The sequence below is a fragment of the Fistularia commersonii genome, chromosome 9, assembly GCF_037954325.1.
Source record: "Fistularia commersonii isolate RoL2024-O1a breed Wild chromosome 9, RoL_Fcom_v1.0, whole genome shotgun sequence".
NCBI lineage: Eukaryota > Metazoa > Chordata > Actinopteri > Syngnathiformes > Fistulariidae > Fistularia > Fistularia commersonii.
In genome coordinates this window covers 10,592,517-10,612,296 of record NC_141292.1, presented here as the reverse complement: position 1 = coordinate 10,612,296, position 19,780 = coordinate 10,592,517, and the positions used below count along the sequence as shown (strand labels likewise).

The 19,780-nt window shown below is 45.5% G+C and overlaps 1 protein-coding gene across 4 annotated transcripts in view; it reads left to right on the top strand.

Annotated features, from left to right (window-relative positions):
* rabgap1 (RAB GTPase activating protein 1) overlaps positions 1 to 17,385 on the top strand; it is a 65,220-nt gene extending 47,835 nt beyond the window's left edge. For 3 of the 4 annotated variants that reach the window (XM_086152444.1, XM_086152443.1, XM_086152442.1), the window contains 8 exons: positions 12 to 140; positions 5,660 to 5,752; positions 7,293 to 7,403; positions 7,747 to 7,851; positions 8,739 to 8,822; positions 12,870 to 12,941; positions 14,491 to 14,691; positions 15,084 to 17,385. In XM_086152444.1, the coding sequence (XP_086008570.1) occupies positions 12 to 140; positions 5,660 to 5,752; positions 7,293 to 7,403; positions 7,747 to 7,851; positions 8,739 to 8,822; positions 12,870 to 12,941; positions 14,491 to 14,691; positions 15,084 to 15,206 (918 nt within the window). In that variant the 3' untranslated portion in view covers positions 15,207 to 17,385. Of the gene's footprint in view, positions 1 to 11; positions 141 to 5,659; positions 5,753 to 7,292; positions 7,404 to 7,746; positions 7,852 to 8,738; positions 8,823 to 12,697; positions 12,850 to 12,869; positions 12,942 to 14,490; positions 14,692 to 15,083 lie in introns of those variants that run through there. The other variant, XM_086152445.1, reaches the window with a different exon arrangement.
* The last annotated feature ends 2,395 nt before the right edge of the window (positions 17,386 to 19,780 follow it).

Sequence of the window (19,780 nt, the reverse complement as noted above, 5' to 3'; positions counted from 1 at the left end):
TCACCCCACAGACATCAAAAGATGATCTAATCCAAACAGATTTCGAAGGCGCGCTCAAGTTCTTTCGCGTCCCTGTACCGAAAAGGTATCGCTCGGAAGAAAATGCAAAGAAGCTGATGGAGCTGGCTTGCAGCATGAAGGTGAATTTATTTGTGATAACCTTTTGGATCGAAGAGAAAATATATATGGAAGTTTGTTGCGTGATAAATCCACAACACGCAACAGTGCGTGTTGTAGTGCTTTAGATCTATCAGTAGGGGACAGTGTTGAATTTTCACACACACAGCCCTCTTTCTGCGTTGCATTTGAAATACATACAGGCACATAGTCACAAAACAAACACACAGACACACACACACACACTCACACACACACACACACATGCACACATGCTCAAACTTTGCACTGACCCGTTTTGAACAATGTGGCCCAGTTAGATGGCCTGACTTTGAAGGTAACTTTGGGCAGAGATTTATTGGGACGACACTGCCAAGGAACAGGATGAGCTTTATTTATTTTTCACACAGTGACTTTTTTCAGCTTTGGGGTCTGACTAAGACAAAGATACACAACAGTCTTCTTCATCAAAGTATAGTAAATCCCAGGCCGGATTCATACCCGTAACAAGGGGGGGTAAGATAAATACTTAGGATCTGAGTATGCAAGTAAACCAAACTGTGTGCATTGTCCCAAAATATGTTGCGTTTAAACCCATAGTATGAGCTCTGACTTTTACAGAGTGTATGTAAATTTATAACCAACACTCATAAGTGCATTGCCCTATTACCAAGCTTCAGTCTTCGATTAAAAACATTGTTGCAATAATCCATTTATTCAAATTATGACATTCTAATCAACCATTATTTGTTTAAGTTGATTCCAGAGAAATAGGGAGCGGTGTATTGACATTTCACAAGACCCAGAGCAACACACTGCTGAAATACAGCAACACAGCCCTACGCAGTTAGCCAGAAATTCAAAGGAAAGAAATCGAAACAACACAATGTATACAGGCCTGGGCTCACAAACATCATTTGACAGAATCAAATGACAGAAAATAGTTCCTAATTGGCTTATTGAAATATTTATATCAAGTATTCAATTCTTCACAGAGAGCATCATTTCATCTGTAGTCCTGCAATGTGGCCCAGCTCATATTCACATCCACACTAGTCTATGAATATGGCCTCCAGACATGTGCAGCTGGATCATAGCGTCCCAACAGCCTGTCACACCTGTACTTAGCTGCCTGGCCTATTAAGGTTCTGTGGACAGGAGATAGTACAGTGTACTGTTTAAGAGCACAGATTTGTTCTGCTTCATTCTTCTGTGTGTGCTTTAAGCCATAGCCAAGTTTGGGATATTTTATGCGACCGCAGGATTAAAATATGCTCATGTAGTTAAATAAAAGCACACAACACCAATTTTCAGATTTTAATCTTAAAAAGAGAGAAAGAAATGCCGAGAACTCATCGCCCGTACTGATCTGCAGTGGGAACTAAAAGTTGGAGCTAAAAATAGTAGAGGCAGGCTAATCTAAAACCTGGATGTGACTATGGGGGGATTAATGGGCCCGGATTACTTGTAACCTCATTGAATGTTGATGGTGCCATCTGATTGGACCCAGGGTTTTTTCTGGGTCGACCTAAGGTTTTACTAGGTCACCAGGTGATCTAGAAAGATGGACTGCATATTACCTCATAAAACTATTTGACTTCCCCTGGTTTGTGTATTTTTTTGTGTAAGGCAAATTTTTTTTTAGCCCTTGGTTTAAAACATTTACTTAATTAAACTTAATTAAACCATTGAAGTGCCTCCTTCACATGACCGATTAAGACCTTAAAAGAACATCATAATTCTGCTTTAAGGTTAGAGACGTTTGTCAATGTCATTGCATAGAAAATGTAAGATAACCAGGGTTGATGGTGAGCACCTGGTGGCCGAGCCTTCACCCATGGGGCTTGGCTGGGCACAGCCTGAAGGACTGACATGGGTCCCTCTTCCCCTGGGATGCAGTGTGAGCCGGGCAGTGGTCGGAGTGGGGGACCTTGGCAGTTGGATCCTCAGCTGCAGAAGCTTTGCTCTTGGGACATGGAATGTCACCTCTCTGGCAGGGAAGGTGCCTGAGCTGGTGCATAAGGCTGAGAGATTCTAACTAGATAGACTCGGACTTACCTTGACGCACAGCGTGGGGTCTGGAAATCTTTTCACCCTGGAGTTGCTTCTGATGAGAGGCGAAGGCAGGTGTGGGCATATTGATTGACCCCCAACTCTGTGCCTGCACGTTTGGGTTCAACCCGCTGGACGAGAGGGTAGGTTCCCTCCGCCTTCAGATGGGGGGATAGGTTCTGACTGTTGTTTGTGGCTATGCACCCAACAACTGTTCAGTTTACCCACCCTTCATAGGGTGCCAAGAGGTGCTGCTGGGGAGCGCTTCTACCAGGGGCTCCCTTGTCCTAGTGGGAGACTTCAGCTCTCACGTGGGCAATGACAGTGCGACTTGGAAGGGCGTGATCTGAACCTTAGTGGTGCCTTGTCATTGGACCTTTGTCCTCATCATGGATTGTCCAAAACAAACACCATGTTCAGGCATAAAGGTTGTCCATATGTAAAACACTTAAGGCCACAGTTCTTTGATTGACCTTGTGGTCGTGTTGTCGGACTTGCGGCCGCATGTCCTAGAAACTCAGGTGAAGAGAGGGGCGGAGCTGTCAAATGATCACTACCTAGTGGTGAGCAACTCCCACCTCTGGCAGAGCCACAACCACGTCCTGGGGGAGGTGGGGGACATTGAGTCCGAATGGACTATGCATCTGGAGCTGCGGCCGTAAGGCGGTGGGCACCTGTCGGGGCAGTACCCCTCGAACCTGCTGATGGATCCCATTGGTGATGGATACCATCAAACGGAAGGAGTCCTTCCTTGCCTGTGGGGCTCTGGAGGCAGCTGACAGGTACCAGCAGGCCAAGCGGCATGTGGCTTTGGTGGTTGCCGAGGCAAAAACTCAGTTGTGGGAGGAGTTCGGAGAGACCATGGAGTAAGACTTCTGGTGAGCGTCGAGGAGATACTGATCCACCATCTGCTGCCTCGAGAAGGGGAAGCAGTGCTCCGTCAACATTGTGTGCATTGGGAGCATGGCACTGCTGACCTCACTTCGAGACGTTGTTGATCAGTGGCAGAAATACTTCCGAGATCTCCTCATCCCCGTTGAAATGCCTTTCAGTAAGGAAGCAGAGCTGGGGGACTCGGGAGCGGACACACCAATTTCCATGACTGAAGTTGTTGAAGCAGGGCTGCCCTTTGCCACAGATTCTGTTCATAGCTTTTATGGACAGAATTTCCAGGTGCAGTTGGGGTGTTCAGGGGTTTCCGGTTTGGTGGCGGCAGGATCATGCCTGTGTTTCTGGCAGATGATGTGGTTCTGTTGGCTTCACCAGGCCATGATCTCCAGCTCTCACTAGAGCAGGTCGCAGCCAAGTGTGAAGTGGTGGGAGGATCAGTACCTCCAAATCCAAGAGCGTGGCGCTCAACTGGAAACAGGTGGCGTGCCCACTCCAGGTCAGGGAAGAGGTCCTGCCCCAAGTGTAGGAGTTCAAGTATCTCGGGGTCTTGTTCATGAGTGAGGGGAGGATGGAGCAGGAGATCGATTAGTGGATCGGTGTGGTGTCTGCTGTGATGCAGACTCTGTACCAGTCTGTCGTAATGAAGAGGGAGCTGAGCCAGAAGGCGAAGTTTAACAGTCAATCTACGTTCCCACTCTCATCTATGGTCATAAGCAGTGGGTAGTGAGTGACCTAAAGAACAAGATTGCGGATACAAGCGGCCTAAATGAGTTTTCTCCGCAGGGTGGCCAGACCCTCCCTTAGATTTAGGGTGAGAAGTTTGATCATCCGGTGGGAGCTCGGAGTAGAGTCGCTGCTCCTCCTTATAGACAGGGGTCAGATGAGGTGGCTTGGGTATCTGGTCAGGATGCCTCCTGGACGCCTCTCAGGGGAGGTATTCCGGGTATATCCATCTGGGAGGAGGCCACGGGGAAGACCCAGGACACGCTGGAGAGACTATGTCTCCAGGCTGGTCCCCCCAGAGGAGCTGGACCATTGGGGGGGGGGGGGGTCTGGGCCTCACTGCTCACCCAGAAGTGAGGGAAGATGCATGGATGGATGGATGGATGGATGTAAGTTGAATATAGTTGTCGGACAGCAGTTCTGAGAACTCCCAGCAGTTTTGAAAAGTATTAACTGGGTCGTTGTTGTCAAAGGTCAATATAATTTCCATTTTGTTTTAGTGAATGTGACAAAAAAAAAATTAAAGCTCTTTTTAATTCACATAATTAATTAAAAATGGTCCTCTATCAAATCTAGGTCATTATATTGTTTCGCTAAGTTTTTTTTTTCTCTCTGAAAACTGTTGACCCCAAATGTCCTCCAAATATGGCATATGTAAATTGCCCTGGAAAAAAAGGACTCATAGTAAGTGCTTACTTGTTCCTTTGTATCCATGTCTCTTTTACAGTAATCCACCTTTTTTCCTGGCCCATTTAAGCATTTTTCCACAACAGCTCTGGTTTGTGATTTATCCTCGATATTTTTCTGTACCTGTCAAAAAAAAATTGTCATTTCTCGAGACGGCAATCTCAGAAATGCAGAGAATAATCAGTGAATTTAGAGACGGCGATGGGCGTTTGCTGTGTATGAGCTGAAGTTGCCATTGCACCTCCTTAAAACTGAAATGATGGGGCCTGGCAGGTGATTTACCAATCAATAATTCATCAAAGCGATATTTTATGCTGGTAAATTATGGTTGTTGGAATGCGAGCCGCTGTGTGTCTCCTGATTACTTTTCTAAGCTGTAAGTTGTGTGCAGCCAGCTTTGTCAAAAGAGATGGATGAGGCAACTCCTGCTCTCCATACACTCTGGCAAAAACAGTGCTCTCTGTCCATCTTAAAGAGTACGTACATATAACTAATATACAATTTGTGCGTTTGCATATGGTTTCCCTGCGCACTAACACACACACACACACACAGATCAGGACAGCGTGCGGCCCAGCTGGGTTGTCCCAGTTCTGTCGACCTCATAGGTGATGAGTCCTGGGAGCACTGGGATCATCAGCTGCGCTGCAGTGCGATCTGAAACCTGAGACTGCCGCAGACTCGTAGAGGCTCTGCTGCAGACACAGCCGCGTGCCTGTGTCACACCGCTGAGGGCCCGCAGAATGGACTGACTGCATATCTGTGTCTCTTTTGAACGCGGCATACAGTGTTCATTGTAGGCAAGCCGGTTCGCTTTAAAACAGACCGCGGAGCAGCGGCAGAGCAGTGAATGACCCATTGACGGGTACTAGCTGTGTGAGGCGCAAACTACAGCTGAAGGCATGAATATGTGTGTGTTTAAATGAGCCCTCTGACTGTATCTCTGATTTCACTGAATAACACGAAGGGCAAAGTACATGTCATTACATTTATTAAATATTTTTGTAAATGTTAACTGTATTTTTAAAATCTGTAAATATTTGCCGACGTCCGCATACTTTTGCGCTGTTGCTGCATCACATTTAAAAGTTGCGATTGAAGAAAACCCTGGCCAGAGGTCAGTGGGCCAGTGTATATTTGAATCCCTCACTGTGTGTTTAAATACAATTATTTGTCCAAATGTTCACAGATCAGCCAAAAGAAGCTAAAGAAATTTGAGAAGGAGTACCACACCATCAGGGAGCAGCAGGAGCAGCAAGAGGCCCCCATTGAGAGATACGAGGTAAACACCAGAGCACCACATTTGTATGCGAACAAATAGCCTTCTCTAGATAAACTGACATTGATTTATATCTACTTTCTAATGTGATGTGCAGTTTTGACTGGGTTCTTCCAAGCGTAGTATTTTCCAGTCCTTTAATGTGATATCTTTTTACCAAAGAAAGATCCGTTGATTATTCATTATTAAAGTATTTCAATCTTTTTAAGTTTCATGTCTGTGGTGTACTTATCATACACGATATTCAACTGCCATCTATTGTTTTTTTTTCAACAGCCTTATGGGCAGCACGCCACTGCTCCTGCAGTGCTGCTGTCAGCAGAGTAGACACACTAGATGAAAGGGACCTGTAGGGCCTCACCAAAAATAATAAACTTGAATAAATGTTTGTTGGGAAAAAAACCCAAAACAAAACCATTCACGGGACGAAAACACGTATTGAAACCTCTGGCGCTGAGGCAATATAACAAACCACCTCTTCAGTCTAATAATAATCAAAAGCAAACAGGCAGGGTGGAATTTTTCTACTTCCGTTTTTCAGATTTCAAGATAAAACAAACTGGCAGGGCCCGCCCTGACCCCTCAGCAGAACACTTGGATTTTCTGCTGATTTTTTTTTATTTTTTTTATATCCAGTAACAGAAAAGTGTGTACCAGCCGATCTTGTCTATTCTGTGAAGGAAACCTAATTCAAGGATGCACAGACAAAAGCTTTGGGAGTGTTAAGAAACAGTACTGTGCTTTGTTTGCATGTGAATTGATTCAAATTAATTCAAAATAGTCATAGTTGGCTAATTATGACACAGGCTACTGGCATCCTAGTAAATGTACACCTGCTGTCAAACAGTCCGTAAATGGAGCAAGTCATCATTCTTTAACAAAAATCTAACATGACCACTTGGAAATCTGAGGAAACACTTCAGATGTTTTTCATTGCGTCTTAAAGGATTCCTTGCAGACAGTTCAGCCACGACTGCGGCTGAACAAGATTACATTATATTCATGTCAAAGAACAGCAGTGACCCTCCCAGCCTTGATGTTTGTGTTTGTCAGACCTCAGTCAGCAGAAAGGAAATGGAATGAGAACATTGGGCTGAAGTGAGGAAGCGTTCACTGGCAGCACTAACAGACTCTGCCATCATTTATAATGTAGAACATAAGGACTTAACTGTCACTCATTTCCCTGTTATGTGCTTTTTTTTAAAGCCATCATGTGTCAATGATATACAAACATGTTACGTGACTGTTAAACATTACACTTGATTCTAAACCCTGCGACTGTTACCATCTAATCCTAGTTAGAACTTACACTCTCATCAAAGACCTATGGATTTATTTGCAATTCGATCTGAAAGCTCTATCTGATCAGCTGTCGCCGCACTTCTTCTTTCATTTTGCTTTTCCGTGTTGCTGCGTCCCAATAATTGCCGTTTCCTCATTTTTTTGACCGGTCATTTTACTTTGTTGACAGTCTCTCTCTCTCTCTCTCTCCCTTTCCCCTGTCCCTTTGACTTCCCGTCTCTCTATCCCGCCCTTCCTCCAGAGGGAAAACCGTCGCCTGCAGGAGGCCAACATGCGCTTAGAGCAGGAGAACGATGACCTGGCGCACGAACTCGTCAGCAGCAAAATCGCGCTGCGCAAAGACCTCGACAATGTAAGTCACACAGAAAGAACATATTTACCTGAAACCTTAGGGTGTGTGGACACGCTTGAGGAAATGTGACTCATCGATGCGGTAACAACGCAAAGCGTGCGGGCTCCTGCGAAGATTTTAATGGTAGGAACTGCAGAAACACACACACACCCATCGAGCAAGGTTTTCATTTAAACTGCCTAAAACTGCTGGCGAGAGCGATTTTGAGGGCAGGAAGCGCAGATTTGTGTGTCACTGTTTGACTAGCTTTGAAAACAGAGGTGGGAGGGGAGAGCAGGAACTGGTCTAACATTCAGTGACCTTGGCTGTGTTGGACTATTTCACCCGTGTGTTTGTGTGTCAGGCCGAGGAGAAGGCAGACGCCCTGAATAAAGAATTGCTGCTGACCAAACAGAAACTTGTGGACTCCGAGGACGAGAAAAGGCGACTGGAGGAGGAGTCTGCACAGGTAAGGGCCCGTAGGGGAAAACAGAATTTGTGTAAATCAAAACTGCCTTATGGTGATCACTGCGTTACTGCGCTGGGTCAACGGGTCACACATATTCGGACGACTGGTGGGACAAAGCTCATCCTCAATTATGTAAACTCAAGCGAAGATCTCATAATAATTGGATGGAAAAACTACAGTACTCACTGTACTAGCGTGCTGTACTACTGTGCGACATTTTTTGATTGTATTATGGCTGAATTGACAGATTGGTCTTTTGCCTAAAAAAAGCAGCTGTAGGTACGTCTATCTTCCCTAGTCAAGTGTTGCTATTAGATTTTTTTCAGACATCAAGTGAATGGCAAACAAATGATGTGTCTTTTGTCCATGTATTCACATCTCAGCCCCTCATCTGTCTCTCCACCTTGTCCTTTGCTCGGTTTATGTCATATCCTCCCTTTGTTTTTAAAAGCGTGCGCGTGTGTGCGAATGCGTGTGTGCATGTGTGTGACAACCGTTAAAGAAAACCCTATTCCAGACCATCGCGTCCTTGTCTTTTGTTTGCGGTGCGACACATGGCGTCTCTGCCGTCAGACCTTGAATGTCAAAGAATGTCAGCATGACTCTGAAGTTGGAAAATCCCCGCGGGAATCGGGATCTGCGAACGCAACGTTCGAAGCTCTCCCACGAATGTCCTCGGCCTTCCGCATTGTGTAGGTGTGGATGTGAGTGATCTGTGTGGAGGCGATGCAGAAGGCCCTCAATTTCACCTTGAGCTTTACATCTGCCAATACCGTCCCACTTCATCTTTATGCTTCATGGCCATCACATGAGCCTCGGGGCTCTTTTTCCTTGCTCTCTGCTCCCCGTCAGTATTACCCTGCGTATGTGCGTATGTGTCTCCATAGTTGAAGGAGATGTGCAGGCGAGAGCTCGATAAGTCCGAATCGGAGATCAAGAAGAATGGATCCATTATCGGGGAGTACAAACAGGTAAGGAATCTTCACAAGAAAAGTACATTTTTAATTAAGAAGCTTGGGTGATTTACATACATGATGTGCCTTCATCCTCATGAAGTGACTTCCTCATCATTCTCACACTCTGTTCAGAGGAGTCCTCAAGGGGATGTGGAGTAACCAGCCCTGGTTTTTCAACGCTGTTTCATGCCTCAACGTAATTAAATCAATTCATTCATATTGTCACAATTGCAATTACCACTGAAACATCGTAATTCAGTGTTGTGATATTGTAATTAAGGCAAGAGTACCAGGAAGAAGAAAGGCCGTAATAACCATTAAGGAGCTATAATGGTTATTAGTATTGCTTTATTTATTTAATTCTTTCACTCGGAAGTTAGATGTAAAGAAAAGCCGGAGTGTTCGTACACTTCAGTCCGAATTAAAAAAAAAAACATTGAAACAGCCAGGTTCAAACATTCGGCCAGGTGTTTCGATGTGATTGTCTTCTGTTCTGCAGACATTAGAAAGGTAAAACTCACAGAAGATAAAGAATGTTTTTAAATGGAGAATGATATCAACCAACAACTGCATTTACAGAATAATGATTACAGAATTACAGAATAAAGTCCACTTTTAGTGCGACTGAGTATGACGTAACAAAAAGCTCACGGTGATGATAAATGAGCCGATAGTCGAAAACTATTGACGCCCTAATTACCCCACAAAGTCAATAATAACTTAAAATTTATCCTACTCCCTAGCATAAGCCAAACCACACCTCTTTAACTGCGGGTGGAAATCTCTCCATAGAGGCTTCCCCGGGGTTGTGTTTATTTTCATAATTGTATCTTTAAGCACAATATTCCAGTGAACATTAATATTCCGCTGCGGTGCGTTCATGCGTAAACTTGTGTCTAATGATTTTACCGTTGCTTGGTTAACCACCAGCACTTTGGCAAATCACCAGAAGCCTTTTGCACATCCTTTGACAGGTGCATTAGGGGATGCAAACACGGAGCGAAAACAACCTCAGTGTCTTACCTTGCGCAGAATGAATCATTTATAAATTCTATATTTTGATTTTAGGCCTGGTGGAGAGGATCACATGAACAGGTTCTATCTTTTTCATGAACACAGAATCTTAATTTTGTCTATTTGCCCTGCCTGCACATCAAGGACTGCATCCTGATTATTTTGTATTTGCTTGCTTGTATGTTGTTTATTTTTTTAAATATTGTATTTTTAAGCAGCGAGTTCTCTACCACCTTGAAGCTCCCGTCAAGATAGAAGAGACATTAATGTCTAAAAATAACATGCTTTTAATGAGCGCGATAGACTCGCCTTTTTTCCACAGTTTTCATTCATGGACTGCGTTTGTGTAGCCAAGCCACTAATTTAGCAAGCGGTCCTCAAGCCCAACCCGGAGCCTTTGATGACTGCGAGCGTGTATCTCGAGCCGCTTTTTCGCAAAGTCCCCCTCAAAGGGTTTTTTTTTTCTATTTTTTTCTCTTCTCTATCCTTTCACATCACATCCTGTCACTTAATGCTTAAATATAAACCTTCCCCAGATCAAGTGCCATTACCATCAGCACAGAGACATTATGCAACAATCCAGCATCTAACGCTCCCCACTGAGACGGGGCGGGGTTGCGGCTGCGGACAGAAATAGCCCTGAAAACTTATTTAGAATCAGACCTTGACTTCACCTGAGTCCTAAAATATTGGCATCAAACCCAATGTGACAATAGATCTGATACATTATGGCTGCAGGAGTGATTTAATGATTGTGTGTATGTGTGTGTGCGTGTGCGTGCGGTTGAAAGCGGCCTCCAGATCGCTGGCGTGCAGCTGAGAGCGGTGCTGAGCGGAGCTGAGCGTGAAAACGGGTCTCCGTCAAATATAGTTGTCTTTGTGACTGAAAACAAGGAGGTGATAGATGGACAGAAAGGGTGGAGGGAGGGTGGAGGGGACAAAAGCACCGTTGGCGAATGCTCCAAAATAGCCCCCGTTGTTTTCCAACCAAGAAATAATCTACAAAAGACTCTTTCGGTGTCAGCATCTCGGAGTGCTCCGTCTCTTTTTGCTCGATTAGAGTCCCCCCAAAAAATAAGCACGCCTGCCAGCCGCCCCGCCACTGTGGCGTCTGCTAGCAGTGAAGCGTGCGCTGCGTTATTGTTGTCTGACGTGAAGCCGGTGAGGATCCGGGCCTCAGAAAGTTGCCAGGTTCGCCGGCATGTGCCAGTGCTTATCTCCACGGCCCTGCCGGCGGCGTCGCATTCTTTTTCTCACTTTTTTTCCAAGAGGGCTTTGGACCCGAACAAAGATGAAACTGGATGAGAACCACAAAAAACCCTCCGAGTCCAGCTAATTATCTTCTTCTGCTTCCAGGGTTATCATTATATGTGATTTTATTTGGTTATAATATTCCTGTCACAAACATATTCAACTCAAAGTGATGAACTCAAAGGATTTTACCAACAAAAACATCCATAGGAAGTTGCTGAAGGTTTAAAGTAGAAAAAGTTGTGCATTAATGATTTGTTAATGATTTGAAGAAATTAAGAGTTTGAATATTTTTCTGAACTGCACTCTTCACTGATCATTGTACTTATTTATAGGAGCGAAAGCTACTCAAAAGAAGAAAGGAAGTTCTTTGTTAGTTGAGGGAAAAGGCAAAACATGGCGGGGGGGGGGGGGGGGGTTCAGCTGCAAGATCCAGAGCTTCAGATGTGTCGTGATAGGAAGGAGGCAGAAAGAGAGATCGGAGAAGTGATGGCGGCTGAGAGGAAACACCAGAGAGGACGTCAGAGACAGGTTAGAGACGCGTAGGAGGAGGAAGATGGATATCTATGTGGCTAAAGATATACAGATGGATGTATAGATTGATCCATCCAGAGGGAGGATGAAGGCAGATATACTGTAAATGCCAGAGGGGATGAATGGGGTGTGGGTGGGGGTTGGGGTGCACGGAGCCGGGGCAAATAGATGGTCTGTCTACAGAGGAGGGAGATGACCTGATGTACCCGGCAGGATGACTCATGTCACCCTGATGGCTGTGTTTGCCAGCAAGGAGGAGAAGGAGTGTGTGTGTGTGTAGGGAGGGTTCACACACAAGTACAGGCTGTTGTCATGTCGGAGGCTGTGGATTAGATAGAAGGCAGGGAAGGGAACCAGATAGGTGACAACATTGTTGCTCAGTTATGTATTGCATGTTAAACTCAAGAGCGTCTCTGTATCGTCTCTCGTTGACATCTTTGCACGGAGCAACTTCGGAATTTAAGCGTGTTTTGATGCTAATACTTATGAAACGTCGCTGTTTCCATGGCCGTTGCCGTCAGCTGACCAGGATCAGAAACATCTTTGAATTGAGAGATTTGCATTCCCTTTTTGAGTGAAAGACTTTGAATGTATGTGGGCTTGTTTGGAAGCTGTGCCCCCGCCCACTGTACTGCCGGGGAGGAGGAGAAACGCGGTGGACTACATTCAGCAACAACCAGACAAACATGGCCGGGGAATGACATGAAGGTCATTCAGTCAAGCAAAATCAAAAAGAACGGCAAAATACTGAAGGCTTTTCACTGCAGGTGGACGCACTTGATCAGAAACACTATGCACTATTTGAAGCTTGTTTGTTTTTGCCCAGTTATTTAATCATGTTCGCTCCAAGATGAAAAAAAACACCAGAAAACTTTTGTAAATCACACATATTGTCTCCTCCTGTATACATATTGTTTGAATGTTTCACAGGCACAGTTTGTGATAATTGTACTCTCTTTGTTATGTAACCTAGCAACATGCAGGTATTGTGTTTCTCAACTGTACATTTTATGCCAGTTTTTTTTTTCGAGTAAGATTTCCCATCAAAACTTAATCTGTAATACTGTACATTGTTGTTTTCTCCCCTCAAGGTGTTATTTATTTGAAGCATGTCATTTTCCTTTTACCATCACCGTGCTACAAAGGGTGTGTGGTCAGCAGTTAAGCCTGACCCCCGGTGAACACACACCTCTTTCACGGCCGTGGACTTCACCCGGAACCGGATCTTTGCCTGAGTACTCTTGTCCCCCTTGTGTCTGGTAGATCTGCTCCCAGCTCAGCGAGCGGCTGGAGAAACAGCAGACGGTCAACCGAGGGGAACTGGAGAAAATCAGGGTGAGTCCTCCTCCTCGGGCGCGCCGCCTTCCTTCCACGGCCGGTGATAAAAACCCAACAGTTATGTTAATTAAACACTCCAGAAATAGGCCGCAGGTGGGAATGTGACAGTAATAGCCGTCTCCAAATGTCAGCCCCCGTGATTGAGAGGTGAAATGTGGAGGGTGAGCCCCTCCTCCTGAGTATGAGGGGTAACATCCCACTCATCTATATTTACCAAACTGACAAAACCCTCCAGATTTTTCACATGAGAAAGTAAAACTCGTACGAAAAGACACAACCTTTTTTTTCACTGACCTGGACAATGTCTTCAAGGTCACAAGGAGGAGGAGACATGTAAAAGATAAGATAAGATAAGATAAGATAAGATAAGATAAGATAAGATAAGATAAGAACAACTTTATTAATCCCGAAGGAAATTGTTGTGCCAGAGTTACAGAAAATATAACAGTAATAAATAATAAAAAGAAAAAGGGAGAATTAGAAATTAAAAATAAACTATAAACTATAAAGTGTCTCAGTGAAACTATAAAGTGTCTTAGTAAACAAGTGATAAAACTATAAGTGTCTTAGTAACAAGTGAGGTAAGGAGTGCACAATAGTATGATAAAAGGAAAAATTGTTGTGTAGCTGTTTTGAAATGAAATATTGCACAGTTCTGAATATTGCACAAAAGTGAAATTTGATCAGGGCGTCTTGTATTGAACTTGAATTCTCCAATGGTGCCACGATCTCGATATCGGACAGATTCTTTCTTTATCTGCCCCTTTCCTCATTCCCGAGCTTGAAATGACAATGATGTTTGTTGATTTATCTATTTTCGTGTTTTCTTTTTGTCTTTTTTCCTGGGTAAGCCTGAAGACAAGGAAGTGATAAGAACCAGGCCCACATGGCTTTAAATTCACTATCACTGTTCTTTTTCTTTATTTGATAATGAAAACCTTCAAATCTCACAGAGGAATGTGATTCATATGGATTGGGTTTAGAGAAGTCTGTTAGAAATATTTAAATAATATTCACACCTTCAGCACACGTCCTTAATGCACACGTCCTTAATGAAAGAGCACCACCTGGGGTGGGCGTGACGGCAGCGGGCTGGAAGTGACTGGAAATGGTCCTAGCTAAACACGGAGCACCGTTTCCCAAAAAGGTATAAATAGCCTGAGGTGGGTCATTTGGTGAGCCTGCTCCTGAGTCAAGCTCTTGTTGAAGAACTTGTCAGTCTAAATTAAAAAAAAAAAAAAAAAAAAAGGAGGCCTTCTCTGCCTGAGACCTGAGTCTGTCACCCAAGTTTCACTGCCGTTTTTGGACGGAAAGGCTAGATTTTTCTCAGCCGCAGGGCCGCCTCCTTTTTGCGACAGTCAATCATCCCAACCGCTATCTTATTTTTAGTGTGTTTCTACACCTCTGATTTACCTTGGATTTGGGGAGGTTGAGGAGACGCAGCGAGTTTCCTCACAAAAGGCTTTTAAACTCAGTTATGCGTCCATAAATCACAGCTATCACCATGAATTAACTTGGTTATCATCTCCCTTCGCCATGACTCTAGTCCAAAGTGGAAGGTTGCGAGAAGTGCAGCAGTCTGTTCAACAAGGAGGGTCGCGTGCGGGCGGCGGCGAGCGCGACGCCCGCCGGCGGGGCCGAGGAGACGGACGAGGAGAAGGAAGGTCTGAAGAACCAGCTGAGGGAGATGGAGCTGGAGCTGGCCCAGACCAAACTGCAGCTGGTGGAGGCCGAGTGCAAAATCCAGGTGATTTTCTCACCTCTCTGTCCAAAATGTGATCATGGGGCTTCCCTGCAGAGCCTTCGGTGCGGCATATAAACATGTTAAAAATGTGTTGTTTTCTTTTAACCATCGGTAACAAAATGAACGTAGCCTTTTTTTACTTTTTGGCTTTTAAAATCGTTCAAAATGTGAAAATCACTCGTCAGAAGCCTTGTAGCAGTGATAGTTACAAAAAAAAACAAAACAAAAACACCAAATTGTCTCTATAGGTGAAAAAAACTCGACTCCTCCTCATCTTTCCCAGAGGGTTCAGAGTGGGATGGGTATGTTTGCTAAAGATACTAATGCCCGATACGAGGCTTGACGGGACCCTTCCCTGTGTGTCTGTGCCCCCCCACCCCCACCGCCCCATGCAGGACCTGGAGCACCACCTGGGCTTGGCTCTGAACGAGGTGCAGGCTGCCAAGAAGACCTGGTTCAACCGTACACTCAGCTCCATCAAGACTGTCACCGGGACCCAGGGCAAGGAAACCACCTAATCCCCCCCCACCCGCAACCACTCCCACCCGTTACAGCTCGTCTGTGGGTCCCCCCCCCCCCCAACCCCGTGCGCCATCATTTCAAATGCTGTGCAATCCCAGAATGACGTATTACTTATAGACACTCTAAAAATGTCCTCGTGTCCCCATCTCCTCCCCAAGTACCGCAAAATATGAATCCCCCACTCCGGCTCTGAAGACCGGAGCCGACCGCACTGATGGGACTCGTCCACCCCCCACCCGAGAAACAATGTGCTTCCGTGGTCACACACACACAAAAAGAATTAGTTGGTGGATTTCTGTCTTTGTACTGCTGATTGTAGAGTCCTGCGGACGGGAGGCGGGACGTCTGATTCTTAACTGACCCCAGACGGAAGGGGGGGCCCCTCCTTCCTCGCCGGTCGCCGACCCCCCCCCCCCACCCCCCCAAAATCATCAACTACTGGCACAAAACCTACCGGTCCCTCTGTTTTCGGTACGAGAGCTAAAAAATAGACGCTTTTCAAAAAAAACAAAACAAAAAAAAAAACTGATTTTGTTTTCTAATTTACGTTGAAAACGAGATGTTTCTTTTTCAGATGAATGTGCTTATGTAAAGAGAATATATGTGTGAGTGAGTGACTGTGTGTGTGTGTGTGTGTGTGCCTGTATGTTTGCAGATGTTGTCTTTCGTGTCTGTTGAGAGGACGGAGCATTAACGTGCGAGCGAGACTGAAAAAAAAATAAAAAGCTGCGGCGTCACAAATGGACTGAGTTCACGGCGAGTGCGAGTGTCTGCCGCCGGAGGGAGAGAGAAAGCACTAAGTGGACGAGAGAGGAAGACGAGCCTTTCCCGAACGTTACATTGTCCTTAAATGTTCAAACATGTGTATGGATGTTTTCCTGCGACACCTTAAAGATGAAGTTGGATGAAGACAAGCGGAGGCGGGAAAGCCACGTTTTTTTTTTTTTTTTCTTCCTTTCTCACATCAGGACCTTAAAACCTGCAGAGCCTCTTGGGGTTTTGGATTCTCAGCACAAAAAAAAAAATGTAAGAAATTCTGAACCCCCCCCCCCCCCCAATCTGCATGTGCGCCCAAACCTGAGGTGACGTTACGCTCACACACACACACACACACACATACACACACTGGGCTGAGAGTCAGCCCAAAGTGGCGCGCACACGTAATATAATAATGGCTGCATGGTCCGACCCTCCTCCCCTCTCTGACACCAGCTGCAACCATGACCTTTGGCCTTTGACCCGGATCGGGGAGAATATGCACGACCCTGTAGTGCAGGCATACTCGCGTTTCAAACCACACACACTCACATCCACTCATGGAAGTGTGTCACACACACACACACACACACACGTGAAAATGTCACAAACTATAGACACTTGTCAGCCAGCTGATGTGTAAGACTGCACTTGATGTGCGGATCAGTGTCACAGGGGTTCCACTGCCGGTCTGAGGAGGTCACCAGAGGTCAAAGCGAAAAAGGCGCTCTAAATCAGTCCCCTGGTGTGTGTGTGTGTGTGTGTGTGTGTGTGTGTGTGTGTGTATATATATGTGTGTGTGTGTATGAGTGTGTGTATGAGTGAGTGCGTGTGTTCAGATATTTCGCTGACTAGAAGAGGGTGTCAGCAATATTCAAAAGTCCTCGTACTCGGTCACGTTGGCCCAGAGAAGAGACAAAGATTTCTTTTACAGCCGCAAACTGTTACTGTAAACTGACCCCGCGGCAACCGTGGCGTCTGATTGGCCGGGATCCCCCCTCCTCACCCCGTGATGTCAGACCAGAGAGAGAAATAAAGAGCTGTTTCTCTAAAGGCACTGGGTTGTATATAGAAAACGTTCAAAATAAAAAAAATATTCAGATTTTGTTTATGATTTTCTACTCTGTAACTATAACTAATGTCGCCTACTTGTACTGACACACCTACTGGCGTGCTGCAGTTTAATCCATCACAATGTTTTGGTTTTTATTTGGTTTTGTTTTCAATTTCAGTTTTTTTTTTTGCCCCGAGCTTCTCGAGACTGCTGTTTGGTTGGTTAAATGCCAAAACGTAGCTTTACCATGCAAGGATGAGAAAAATAGAAAAAAAGAAAAAAAAAAATCATTGTGTGGACATTGTAATAGTGTAGGGATGCATTGTGTATACAAATTTCAATATAAAGATATCAACACAAAGGAATGTCATGCTTTTTATTTATTTCTTTTAGGCCGGCTTCACACCCTGGATGCTGACAAAGGCGGAGGAGGAGGAGGAGAAGCTTCTGGGCAGAAGCTTATGGTTAAGCGCTAGGCTAGTGCCTTATTATGCTGCTGCAGGTTTATTCTGTCCTATGAATTTATCTTATTTATCCCGCTCTTCCTGTCCCGTCGGCATCCTGTCCCTTCATCAGTGCACGCTAGTAACCTCATATCTTTTCCAGAGACCTGGCGTTCCCTCGTTTCCCAGGTTCCCGGGGTGCATGGCTTGATCTGCTGCAGCATCTCACCAGGCATCCACAGTTATTTCTTTTAAATTAAAGCAATTAGGGTAAGAGATGATTTTATGCCACGCGTATTGACTTGCGACACGTTCAATGTTCACGCTCCGCAAATGCTTGTTTTTCCCTGCCGCTGTCAAAAGCGCTTGCCCGTGTGGGGATGCTGGGTTTCTATTGATCATTTTAAAACATGTGGTCCAGTCCTGCTCTATGTGGGAAGTGTCATGTGACAACGGTGCTGTTATTTGGCACCATATGGATAAAATCTGACAGCAGTTCAACTGGCCCCATTTTTAAGTACTTTTCATCTACGCTTCCAGCTTAACATGATCACTGATTCTAAAAAATGAAGATGAGCAAGACGTCCTTTTAATAAACAGTTAATAAATGCTTAGCTAAAAGAGGCCACCAAAGTAGACGGCACTCGCTTTCCGTCCCCTGGATCGTGAAGCAGACAGATTTCAACAGAAAGAGGATCTCAAGGTACGCGGGGGGCTGTGAGGGATTATGAGGTCTGAAATGCCAGATGCCAGTCATTGACGGGCCTTAAGGCTGATCAGCAGGAGATTAATATCAATCCCAAAATAAACAGAAAACCAGCATGGGGAGGCTGAAGCGTGCGTGATGTCACCGTGGCCTTTGAGTCTTAGCTGTGAGGCGAGCAGGTGAACTTCAACCCGGAGGTTCTGCAGAGCGGGAGGGAGGAGGGAGGCACCGAGGTTCACCTCCTTTTTGTAAAAACAGAGGCTGATTTTAGAGGGAAGAGAAAAGACGGGAGGACAATTACATTCCTGCATTTTCACATCGCAACTCACTTGTCACAGTTGAAACACTTTTCAGTTCTGGACCTGATGGACGGAAACACGTCATTCTTTCATGAGCGGCGAGGAAACACTGAAGCGAGGTCACCCTGGCGATGGCGGGATGACGTCGGTAATGGCGGGCGTTCTTTCCTTTTCTATCTTTCTCTATTTGCCCTTCAGGCGCAGGACGTTCATATCCCGCTCTCAGAGCTCATCGGGAGGTGTGAGAACATCCGGCCAGTTTGGACAAATCTGTGTCCGCCGTTCTTTAAAGCACATTTATTTCACCCGATGCGAACGGTCTGAACACACACACACACACACACACACGACTGCATCCGTCTGGATGCCACAACCCTGTTTTGAGGGGAGAATTTCCATCTTGCTGGATATAATCTCTCTGAGGAGACCAGGAGCGACAAATTATCCCCTTCATTATTAATTATTATCTTCATCCCTCTCTTTACTTCACCATTTTTTTTCTTTCTGCCCCCCAACAGGTTTTCCTTTTTACATTTTTTTTTACATTTTGTTTTCATCTGCATCCATCTCTGGAGTTTTAAAAAGCAGCCTCTATTAAGAGACGCATTAAACCCTTCCTGTCATTTTCCCTCCATCCCCCCCGGCTCACGTCTCCAGCGGCCGACAAGAAGAGGAGGAGGAGATAAAAGATACCTGCTGTTATCGGAACCAGATCTTCCTCCTCCTCCTCCTCCTCTTGGGAGCGACTCTCCGCACATCTGAGTTTCCAGAAGGAAGGCAGACCAAGCCCTCGCCTGGTTCCTTTTGACTAGTTTCTATTTTCCATCTTATCTCTCAGAGATCATCCTCTATGATTTATGGCTCCATTGTTATGTGTGTCAAGGATGGGCTATTTTGCTCCACAGCCGGGCCGTGTGAAGTGACCGCTGATGTGCAAGTGATTGCGCCGCGGGCCTTAAATATAGATCACGCCGAGTGTTTAGAACTTTTACCACGGGGGCCTGTGAAATTATCATCAGCGCTGATGGCGGCCCTGCTGAGCTTTTGGTCGCAGATTGCAAACGCGGCAGGCGTGACGGAGTTGGAAATCTGGTACCTGCGGCAGCTGGAGGTTGTGAGCGTCAGCGTTACGCAATCGGCCCCGACGACCAACACGCACCCGCCGACGCCTCTTTTGTCCCGAGTTACCGAGCTATAAATAAAACCCACGGGCAGCAACACGGCGAAATCCACCGGTGGAATGCTGACGGGACGCCGTCTTTAGTTGCTGCTTCGGCTCAGACAGTGATTTATGAGGCATGGATGGGGTCCT